A 12658-nucleotide genomic window follows, 5' to 3' on the forward strand; every position below is an offset into this window, starting at 1 on the left:
AAAATATTCGTTATTTCTTACATATATATACCGTAAATTAGAGTTTTTAAGAAAGTTTTTACAAACCTGAAAACAGCTTAAAGTTTTGCATATATATCTTGTTACCACATACAGTGGTTTTCCTGGTGTTTTATGTTTTTCTTTAGAGCTGTTTTACTTTCAGAGTCTGTCGTCTTCAACCATTTAGAACTTAAAATATATGTAGAGAAATTATTTATCTTGATATTTTATACGATTAGGAATGTTGTGATTGAGTTCAACATCCTTATTTATGTCAATGAAATGGATTATAACAACAATATGTTAAAGTCTGCTGATGACACCACCCTTTTTCCCAAAGGAAGAACTGCTGCAGAATCGCTTCAAGAAACATATGAACTCTTCCAAAACATTAAAGAATGGTTCATCAAAAATGAAATGAAAATGAATGAAGAAAAAACACAACATCTGATATGCACCCTTAACAACATCGGATGCCATGATAATATGGGGGCTGTCAAACTGTTGGGCTTCATGATAGACAGGAAACTAACAATGAACGAACACACAGTGTACGTGTGCTCCAAGCTCTCCCGTGTGATATACCTTCTGAGGAGGTTAAAAGGTGTATTGAGTGACCAATATCTCATAACAGTATATTATGCCCTATTCCATAGCCACATCAATTATGGCCTACTGTTATGGAGACATTCTGCAGGTTGTAAGGATGTGCTAATTCTATAGAAAAAAAGCTCTCAGAATAATCACATCAAGCAAAAGAGATGAACACTGCAGGCCTATATTCAAGCAGTTAGGAATTATGACAGTCTTCAGCCAGTATGTGATTTTATGTATCATCAGCGTGAAAGAAAACCAGATTAGAGATTAGATTAGATTAATACTAGTTCCATGGATCATGAATACGATATTTCGTAATGATTATATATAAAAACAAAGATGAGGTGACTTACCGAACAAAAGCGCTGGCAGGTCGATAGACACACAAACAAACACAAACATACACACAAAATTCAAGCTTTCGCAACAAACTGTTGCCTCATCAGGAAAGAGGGAAGGAGAGGGGAAGACGAAAGGAAGTGGGTTTTAGGGAGAGGGTAAGGAGTCATTCCAATCCCGGGAGCGGAAAGACTTACCTTAGGGGGAAAAAAGGACAGGTATACACTCGCACACACGCACATATCCATCCACTTCCTTTCGTCTTTTCGTCTTCCCCTCTCCTTCCCTCTTTCCTGATGAGGCAACAGTTTACTGCGAAAGCTTGAATTTTGTGTGTATGTTTGTGTTTGTTTGTGTGTCTATCGACCTGCCAGCGCTTTTGTTCGGTAAGTCACCTCATCTTTGTTTTTATATATAATTTTTCCCAAGTGGAATGTTTCCTTCCATTATATTGATATTTCGTAATGATGTGGAACGAGTCAAATTTTCCAATACATGACATAATTAAGTTAATTTAACAACATAATAAGTTAAAATAACAACATGTTTGTTTTTTTTAATTTTTTATAATTTTTTTGTTTGGTTTTTTTGTTCTTTTTTTTCTTAATTTATATCTAAAAATTCCTCTGTGGAGTAGAAGGAGTTGCCATTCAGAAATTCTTTTAATTTCTTCTTAAATACTTGTTGGTTATCTGTCAGACTTTTGATACTATCTGGTAAGTGACCAAAGACTTTAGTGGCAGTATAATTCACCCCTTTCTGTGCCAAAGTTAGATTTAATCTTGAATAGTGAAGATCATCCTTTCTCCTAGTATTGTAGTTATGCACACTGCTATTACTTTTGAATTGGGTTTGGTTGTTAATAACAAATTTCATAAGAGAGTATATATACTGAGAAGCTACTGTGAATATCACTAGATCCTTAAATAAATGTCTGCAGGATGATCTTGGGTGGACTCCAGCTATTATTCTGATTACACGTTTTTGTGCAATAAATACTTTATTTCTCAGTGATGAATTACCCCAAAATATGATGCCATTATGCAAGCAATGAGTGAAAATAGGCGTAGTAAGCTAATTTACTAAGATGTTTATCACCAAAATTTGCAATGACCCTTATTGCATAAGTAGCTGAACTCAAACGTTTCAGCAGATCATCAATGTGTTTCTTCCAATTTAATCTCTCATCAGTGGACACACCTAAAAATTTTGAATATTCTACCTTAGCTATATGCTTCTGATTAAGGTCTATATTTATTAATGGCGTCACACCATTTACTGTACGAAACTGTATGTACTGTGTCTTATCAAAATTCAGTGAGAGTCCGTTTACATGGAACCATGTAGTAATTTTCTGAAAGACATTATTGACAATTTCATCAGTTAATTCTTGTTTGTCAGGTGTGATTACTATACTTGTATCATCAGCAAAGAGAACTAACTTTGCCTCTTCATGAATATAGTGGCCGAGCAGTTCTAGGTGCTCAGTCCGGAACCGCGCGACTGCTACGGTCGCAGGTTCGAGTCCTGCCTCGGGCATGGATGTGTGTGATGTCCTTAGGTTAGTTAGGTTTAAGTAGTTCTAAGTTCCAGGGGATTGATGACCAAAGCTGTTAAGTCCCATAATGCTCAGAGCCATTTTCTTCATGAATATAGAATGACAAGTCATTAATATATATTAAGAACAACAAAGGGTCCAAGACCGACCCTTGTGGAACCCCATTCTTGATAGTTCCCCAGTTTGAGGAATGTGCTGATGTTCAGCATGAGGCAAAATATACACAATCACAATACCCGTAACAAAAGGACCATCAAAATACCCAGGTGTCGACTGACGGGAACGCAAGACAGCTTTCCAGTGGTTGCCCTAAAGATGTTCAACTCACTGCCTTAAGAAGTGCAATCCGTGCCACCAGGAACATTCAGAAGGAGAGTAGCACAGGACCTGAAAGAACGCCCATTGTACTCCATTGGTGAATTCTTTAATAGTGACCAAAGTTAATGGACAAACAAATATTGTTTCTATTAAGTATAAATGTCTTAATTTTGTGAATATTTTTTTTAAATGTATATATCTAATTGATCTTGATGCAGTCTGTCCAGTCATGGCTGGTAAACGACACAGATCTAGTAATAAAGTAATAATAATCAATTCTATGTGGAAGGTTGTGTATGCGGGCGCATAAGGATTCTCGTTACTAAGAATGCAGTTATTAAAGTTCACTGTGGAATGATTTTTATGCCAGCACGCCGTCAGCTCTCAGTGCGTGAACTGAAGGAAGGAAATTGGCAGGGTCGCAACGTGTCTCTCTCTCTCTCTCTCTCTCTCTCTCTCTCTCTCTCCACGCGCAGAACGCACGACGCACACATCTTTGTAGCTGTAGCTGCTCTCCATTCTAGAATGACATTGCTATTGGCTGACTACATCACATGTTGTATGCTCTGAATATCAGCTGTAATTCATAATTCATTGACAACAGTGCATCGCCATCTCAATCTCAGTGCTTTGGAAACTGTACGAGCTGTGTTTGGTGGAATTCGTATTTATACTTTCATAATACGAAAAATGCAGTGTACATGTTGCTGCGCATCAAAGATCTTCTCAAAATGCTTTTTATCCCCCCTAGGTTTCGATTCATAAAGTACCAGGAGTTCTGTACCAGTGTATAAAAACTTTACCATTCATGCGATTGAGTTGCGAAGAAAACCATACTATCACTTGACACGGTAAAATTGTCTTTTCATCCAGGAAAAAGTGTATTTTTAACCAGGAAATCTAGAAGAAACTGGAATTTTTTTACTTGCCCGCCTCACAACTCCAGATCAAACGGTGTTCCATACACATATCTGTTCCTATTCACTTTATCATTTCACCAACTCACATAACAAAACAAAACAAAAAAAATTGTGTGCTATGAAAATAATATCAGTGAACTGGCCTTTGTAAGCTCATACCTGAGTGTAACAGTAGCATGGACATGAAATTGATTGATCACATAGGATCAGTTGTGGGTAAAGCAAGTAGCACACTTCAGTTTATTTACAAAATACTAGGGAAATGCAATCAGTCTACGAAAGAGATTGCTGATACATCACTTGTGTGAACCATCCTATAATATTGCTCAAGTGTGCGGGACCCGTGCCATATATGACAAGCAGGGGATATTGAATGTATACAAAGAAGGGCAACACAAATGGTCACAAATTTGTCTGATTTACAGGAGAGTGTCACACAGAGATGATGAAAGAACTGTAATGGCAGACTCTTGAAGATAGTCTCGAGAAAATCTACTAACAAAGTTTCAGGAACCAGCTTTAAATGATGATGACTCTAAGAACATATTACAACTCCCCCTACATGTTGCTCCTATCAAGGACAAGATTAGATTAATTACAACATGAACAGAGGCATTTAAACATTCTTTCTTCCTACACTCCATACGTGAATGGAATGGAAAAAGACCTAATAAGTGATAAAAGTCGGATGTATCTTCTGGCAGCACCTCAAAGTGGTTCGCAGAGTATAGATGTAAATTTAGATCACCATATATTATTTCAATGAGAAGAGTCATTTCAACTGGCCTTAGTTTGTTTTGGCTGCCATTTTCCAACCCCATAATTTTAATCTTTGCTATATAGTAAAAATGATTTTAATACAATGATACTAATTAATCACTTTATTTTTCAAGGTTCTTGACTTGAGTCATTGTGACATAGAGAGCATTGCAGTGAATGCTCTTTCTAATATGGAAAATCTCCAGATTTTAAGTTTGAAGAATAATCAGCTCTCTGTTCTGAATGAGAATGTATTCCACCAGCTACATAATTTGGAATTAGTTGACATTTCAGGGTAAGAAAAGGCAGTCTCTCTCTCTCTCTCTCTCTCTCTCTCTCTCTCTCTCTCTCTCTCTCTCTCTCTCTCTCTCTGTGTGTGTGTGTGTGTGTGTGTGTGTGTGTGTGTGTGTGTGTGTGTATGCTGACATGAGTCCTTGTTTGTTTCAGAAATCCGCTGAGATGTAATGAAGAGACAAATAGTCTTCAACAGTGGTTTACAATGCAGATGATAAAGCATACAGCAGTTTGCAGAAGTGATGAGAAGCAAAAGATACTTCACACTAAAGATAAATTTCAGAAAATTGTGTCAGCTGTGGAAGACACAACTGATGATGCATTCGAAGACCTTAGGAACTTTTGGGCTATTGAACATAATGAGGATGTTGTTGATTCTAATAAAATTTGTGAATGTGAAAATTCCACCACAAAGAAAAGCAATTTTCTCAATATTCAGGTCTTTGAGGAAATACCATCATTTTGGGCCTTCCTTATTGGTTTACAAATCGGAATTGTAATTTCAATAACGGTAATACTGCTGAGAAAAATTAAATGTTGCCAATGTAGGTTAATGCAGAGCAGTATCACATCCCAACACCGATTATCACAGACTTCAGCACTTGAACCTATGCAGGAAGAGTCAACTTGCTTGTGGGATAATAGTGGATTGGAAACTCCCCCACCTCCATACAGGGATGTTGTTTTTCATAATGTTGCTGATAGAGCCACTTGCAATAATGGTAGTACATGAAAGATTGTCTACAGGTAACAGTACAAAATGAAAATTTCAGCTACAGCAACTGTAGATAAAATGACCATACATGCAGTAGGGTGTAAATATTACTGCTCCATAAGTTAATAGGTTGAATCAAGAAAGTTGTTTGTCACCATCACTAATAAGAAATTTTTCTTCATGAGAAGAATTGCTTGTTGGAACATTCTCAGTTCATGTCCAGATATTACTCAAAGCTCTATCATAACATTACCATTCAGTTGGTGAACTGACACAAAAAGTCAGGGAAACTCAACAAAGACAGAGATTGCAATAAAAGTAACCTGCTGGGATACAGTGTAGCTGTTGTTTAATCTCTAGAGCATCTACAGTCCGCTCTGTGAATTTCAGTCATTCAGAAAACTGTATAGGGGAGATATTACTTTCACATTTTCTTAGGTTGTACCATTATTTTTCCCTTTTACTCACAATTTTGTTCCTATGGTAAGCCTTTGGAAGAAGTCCTTGTGTCACAAAAAGTCATCCCCTGGACTTGTTGATAATTTCAAAATTATAAAAGCTAGCAAGAATCACAAACAGTTTAAGACTGAAGGGATCAACTTTGTCTATGATATAGGTGTTTACTGTATACTCAGAAATGGGCAAATAATAAAGTTGCAAACACAAATTTGGATCACCTACATAATCATATACAATGCTTAATGGATAGCAAAGTTTAATATGAAAGAATCTGAAGAAATGTCTCTTATGAGCAGCTAACTACTATTCTATAATAGAATTTTTATTCAAACATCTGGTTTATATAATGAAAAATAATTAAATACTTAACACAAAAAACTGATTTTATAACTAAATTTATATGAGCTCGACTGTAAATAACTAGCAGTCTGCTACTGTTGACTAAAATTTATTTTACTGCCTAATACATTCCACATCACTGCAATACATAGTGCTGGTGAAACATAGAATGCATAATTAACTTGTTGCTATTTGTCCACCTCTCGTTGATCACTAAAAGAAGGGTATGCACAAAGCAGAGAAGTATTCTGTTTGGTAGACAAAGAGCTTACTGTGCTATAGGGCTTACTTAGTGCAGCTGACATTGGCATTGCCCAAACTCCAAATACTGGTCGCACAGTCTGCCAGCTTCTATGGATTCAGTGCTTGGCAGCCTACCAAACAAGAAAGTTGGACAAAATGGTAACTAATTGCATCCTTTGTTAATCACTAGGTCTTCTCAGACTAGAAAAGTAATCCATTCAGACAAAAAGAATATTACTGCCTGATAATTTATAGGCACTGGACACAGTTATTGCTATTACCTAACCAACAGCAACTTGACATATACCCAAAAGGAGAGCACATGCTCCACCTGTCCACCCATTTTAATTTTGTCACCTCACTCAGATCATCATTTTGTTTTATTTTTATTTACTCCATCAGAACAGTTACATCATTTCACTCTAATTTATTTCTATGTATAAATTATCAACCAGATTTACTACCTTCTTTCATACAATACTTTATTAGCCCGATTAAGAGTTTGAAGCTCATCTGCTACTGCGTATTACTTCCTCCTCTTGGTTTCCTCCTCATGCGGCAGCATCTGTAACTTTTCCATTTAATGTGTCAGCATTTAACTCTCTAGTTCTCCCTATTTAAAATAATACTTCTGAAGAATATTACAATTTTTAGTTGGTTGGTTGATTTGGCGGAGGGGACCAAACAGCAAGGTAATCGGTCCCATGAGCTTAGGGAAAGATGGGGAAGGAAGACGGCTATGCTCTCTCAAAGAAACCATCCCAACATTTGCCTGAAGCGATTTAGGAAAATCATGGGAAACCTAAATTAGGATGGCCAGACAAAGGTTTGAACATTGTCCTCTTGGATGTGAGTCCAGTGTGCTAACCACTGTGCCATCTCGCACTTTTATGTCTCAGATGTCTATGAAATGGCACCTGTCAGATAGTTATTTGCTTGTAAACGGATTCAACCTTGATAAAATTCGTTTGTGGAATTGCATAGAGTTTCTCAGCCTGCATTAGTGTCTTTGTGTAGTGCCAAACTTTGAAGAATCATCTTTTAGCCTCCACTGTTACATTACAGGTTTTGAAATCAGGCTAGTTTATTCTTGATTCAAAAAGCTTAGGGACAAATTACTTCAACTGGGCACTGGATACTGAAAAGAAATACAAACATCACCAACACACACATACTGTTAGTTGTTAGTAAGCATTAAATGTAAGACTGGTGAGGTTTTGCTATTTTGATATATGTACTTACTCTCATGCTGTCACACTTCAAATTGACTCCCAAGAACATCATTACATATTGATGTAATATTTAATTAGTTTCCCATGTTATTTTTTGTAAAAAGAAAATGATAATTAACATTTTGTTATCAGAGAAAGGCATTATATGACTTGAGTACATAATATGTAATAAAATATTTTAGTCTGTAATTCATAAATTATTATCTGTATTGAGTAAGATCTTTCTCTTGTTAGTACCTGGGAAATAAAGCCATTAATGACTATCAGCTTCCATCTCCAAAGTCTTGTTTAGTTGGTACTAAATAAGAAACAAGTAAGAAGCTGCAGTATGACAATGTAATGAAGAGGAAGGCAGTCAGCATTTTACTCAAGGGATACAATATTTCCAACACCTTGCAGCTCCAAAGTCGATTTTAATCAGTACTAATGAAGAAACACATAAAAAGAAGGTGCAGTATGATTACATACGGAAGAGGAAGGTAGTCAGCATCTTACTCAGGGACGCAATAGTTAACTGATGGAAAACTTATTCTTCCTTTCTTTTCTGTAGCTTTTATTGGTAATTAAAACTGTGACTTTATTCCCGTTCTGAATCTCACTCACTACATATTTACACATTATAAATTCAAATGCATTTCTGACCATGGAAGGAAGAAAGGTAAGTTTTTAACCTCCCATCAGTGAAAAGGTTTATGCAAAGTAATAAGTAAGGAGAAGGTCACAGAACATATGCTGTCCATGGGTGTTTGTTTTTGTATGTTCAGATGTTAAATGGGAGGTGTGAAATACGAAAAAGCAACCAGGTACGACAACATGTAAGCAGCTTCACTTGCTCTGGGCGGGGCCTTTTACGTAGCTTGACTTTCAAGGAACAGCCACGTCCAAGAATGAAAACAAAAGACAAAATTCTTTTGTGACAAATGAAATATATTGTAATCCTGGATATCATGGTTAGATGTATGTAGTATGAAAAGTCATGTTCTGCTCTAATTCACGAGTCACCCCAATGGTCTGTACACCCAGTCATGGCCATATATATCTGTAAAAGGAAAGCAGTGGACATGCCTTTTCGTGATATGAGTATAAGTTATCTCCTTTTGATCCAAAAACAGCTGCAGAACATTAAGAAATCAAGTCTTTCCTTGGCTGTACATGGGATTCCAGAGCCACTGATTACAAAAATCAGGTATGGCACAGGATTTGGAGGGAAAAAAATGTAAATATGTCAGATATTATGTCAGGTGACAGAGCTCACTAACTCCACTGCTGGCCATTGAAATTGCTACACCAAGAAGAAATGCAGATGATAAACGGGTATTCATTAGACAAATATATTATACTAGAACTGACATGTGATTACATTTTCACGCAATTTGGGTGCATAGATCTTGAGAAATCAGTACTCAGAACAACCACCTCTGGCCATAATAAGGGCCTTGATATGCCTGGGCATTGAGTCAAACAGAGCTTGGATGGTGTGTACAGGTACAGCTGCCCATGCAACTGCAACATGATACCACAGTTCATCAAGAGTAGGGACTAGCGTATTGTGACGAGCCAGTTGCTTGGCCACCATTGACCAGACGTTTTCAATTGGTGAGAGATCTGGAGAATGTGCTGGCCAGAGCAGCAGTCGAACATTTTATGAATCCAGAAAGGCTCGTACAGGACCTGCAACATGCAGTCGTGCATTATCCTGCTGAAATGTAGGGCTTCACAGGGATTGAATGAAGCGGAGAGCCACGGGTCGTAACACATCTGAAATGTAACATCCACTGTTCAAAGTGCCGCCAATGCGAACAAGAGGTGACCGAGATGTGTAACCAATGGCACCCCATACCATCACGCAAGGTGATACACCAGTATGGCAATGACGAATGCACGCTTCCAATGTGCATTCACCGCGATGTCACCAAACACGGATGCAACCATCATGATGCTGTAAACATAACCTGCATTCATCTGAAAAAATGACGTTTTGCCATTAGTGCACCCAGGTTCATCGTTGAGTACACCATCGCAGGCGCTCCTGCCTGTGATGCAGCGTCAAGGGTAACTGTAGCCGTGGTCTCCGAGCTGATAGTCCATGCTGCTGCAAACGTCGACGAACTGTTCGTGCAGATGGTTGTTGCCTTGCAAACGTCCCCATCTGTTGACTCAGGGATCGAGACGTGACTGCACGATCCATTACAGCCGTGCGGATAAGATCCCTGTCATCTCAACAGCTAGTGATACGAGGCCGTTGGGATCCAGCACGTCGTTCCGTATTACCCTCCTGAACCCACCGATTCAATAATCTGCTAACAGTCATTGGATCTCGACCAACACAAGCAGCAATGTCGCGATATGATAAACCGCAATTGCGATAAGCTACAATCTGACCTTTATCAAAGTCGGAAACATGATGGTACGCATTTCTCCTCATTACACGAGGCATCACAACAACGTTTCACCAGGCAACGCCGCTCAACTGCTATTTGTATATGAGAAACTTTCCTCATGTCAGCACGTTGTAGGTGTCCCCACTGGCGCCAACTTTGTGTGAATGCTCTGAAAAGCTAATCATTTGCATATCACAGCATCTTCTTCCTGACGGTTAAATTTCGCATCTGTAGCATGTCATCTTCGTGGTGTAGCAATTTTAATGGCCAGTAGTGTATTCTGACTCAACGTCAACTACAAGGAGCGACCCAGCAGCTACGTAAAATCCTAAATCAACAAGAAAAAACTCTTCATTTGACTCCCAGTGTACAGGACACGGAGCATTGGAGAAAAACAAAGAAAATAAAGAATTATAAATTTACAAATTCTTAAATTCAATGAGTGATAAGGCATTTCTACGAGCCACAAGGGTTAAACAAAAACTACAAGTGAACGGATGTAAGACTAAGTAATGAACCGTTCTGAAGAAAGCGAAAGGAGATATCGGAACAATTCATGAAATCTGAAGACAAACCGTACTTGTTATGCGTCAAGTAAACAACACCGACAAGTGAATAAAATAATGTTTTAAGTACGACAGGGTAATATCTCCGTGGGTCTGGAGAAGAAGAATTTTTTGGCGGGTTCGGAGAAGAAAATTCCAAATCCTGAAATCTGTGGAGACGCAGTAGCAGCTGAGCAACCCTGCAAGGGTGCTGCTACACCACACAGTGAATTCCATCTATCACTGTGTTCGTCATCGGCTGTGCCAGATGGAGCAAATCATCACCACGTACACTCGCTGCATTGGCTACACGGCGAGAGCGTGCAGTTAATCGGAAAAGGTGTGCTCTTCAGAAAATACAGAAATACTCTTTGAAAACTTTTCATCTAGACAGTGACGCAGTGTTATCATGTTCAAGAAAACTGTGCACTAACCATCTATTAGAATAATAGAGGTTACCTACGAGAATATTTTGCTTTGTGTGCCAGCCTCTACTAGAAAAATGACTGCAGAGGCTCCAGAATGGTTACAGGTTTATTACAACAGATGTCTGATGAAATGAGTTCTAATTTCAAGAAATCATTTGACAAAGTATAATCAACAAATAAGAAAATGTCTGCCACTAGGATGGAACAATATGACACTGGTGTTTAAATGTAATGAACTTTCTGTCAAGGCAGATAAAATAAAAGAACTAAAATTAGACATAACAAAACTCATCATACAGGAAATAGTAGCTAAATTAACTAACACTGCAAGTACTTTCACACAGTTGCCGCAGGAGCGGAGGGTTGAGATCAAGAACCAATGCGATTCAGTTCACGAGGACATAAAAGAGCAATCCAAAGAATTGCCATTAGAGAGCTCAACTAGATTAAAGAGCAAGCCTCAGAGGTGAAAAAGTGTGTAACTGTTTTAGAACAATGCAAAGAATTTAGAGAAATAGTTAACACAGCTGAAATGATATCTAATTTGGAAGAATGATTATATGAATTTTCTACTGTACAAGAGAAAGTAGAATCACTTAATACTAATACTCTAAGGGAGATGCTGAAGAGCGTGAAAAGAGCTAAGGAAACTATGGGAGGCTATTAAGAGTGCTAAGCGGTAAATCCATAAGAAGGCAGGTGTAAATAACAGCGGGTATTGAGTAATTTATTAGAGGAGTTACAGCTGGGAAGTAATATGAATTTATCAAAGCAATTTCCAAAATTCATACCTGATAGAGAAGTTGACCCCACATATTTTTCAAGAGAATTTTCTAGATATTTACCAAAAACCTGGGAGGATATCAAAAATAGAGATTTTTCCTTGAGCCATTTGATAGATGATGCAGCAGAATGGGTGACTGCTCATCCTGAGGATTTTTTATCTTGTGAAGATTTTATGGAAAAATGTTGGGAAAATATTGGTCTACTAGCACACAAGAGAAATTGGCTGAGTTATTAGGCCCAAAATACTGTAATAACTCTTGGGGAAGTTTTAAGAAGTATGCAGAATTGCACAGGACTTGTTCTTAATATTTAGATAAACCTATAGAGAAGTCCCATTTAGTCAAAATATTGGTACAAAGATTACCATATTAAGTACAAAAGGAAGTGTGGTATAGAGGTTGGATGATGATAAGTGTTTTGTTAACTTTTGTTGAGGGATTAAAAGCAATTAACATATGCCAGAGAATATCAGGAGAACTAATAGCATGGATAATAAAAGATTCCCAAACAAGTTAAGAAAGAAAATACTAATCTTTAACAAGTATGAAGAAAAAGCAGAAATAAGGATACATCTACGAGTGGGCAAAACATTCCCTACCTTCAACATAATAAAGTGTGTCAAAACACCAATATATCTTCACTAGTGTTTGCCCCTAAATTGGGGGCTAGTATTGAAAACAACAAAACACAGGGAAATCAAAGAAGAATAGAGGAAACAACACATTACCCTATGATAGTTACGGAG

At 37.7% G+C, this 12658-nt stretch overlaps 1 protein-coding gene across 1 annotated transcript in view; it reads left to right on the forward strand.

The window, feature by feature from the left end:
* LOC124602838 (decorin-like) overlaps positions 1 to 7953 on the forward strand; it is a 42059-nt gene extending 34106 nt beyond the window's left edge. The window contains exons 3-4 of the mRNA XM_047136349.1: positions 4626 to 4786; positions 4939 to 7953. Coding sequence (XP_046992305.1) covers positions 4626 to 4786; positions 4939 to 5518 — 741 coding nt within the window. The 3' untranslated portion in view covers positions 5519 to 7953. The remainder of the gene's footprint in view (positions 1 to 4625; positions 4787 to 4938) is intronic.
* Positions 7954 to 12658: the final 4705 nt, after the last annotated feature.

Source organism: Schistocerca americana, chromosome 1 (assembly GCF_021461395.2).
Source record: "Schistocerca americana isolate TAMUIC-IGC-003095 chromosome 1, iqSchAmer2.1, whole genome shotgun sequence".
NCBI lineage: Eukaryota > Metazoa > Arthropoda > Insecta > Orthoptera > Acrididae > Schistocerca > Schistocerca americana.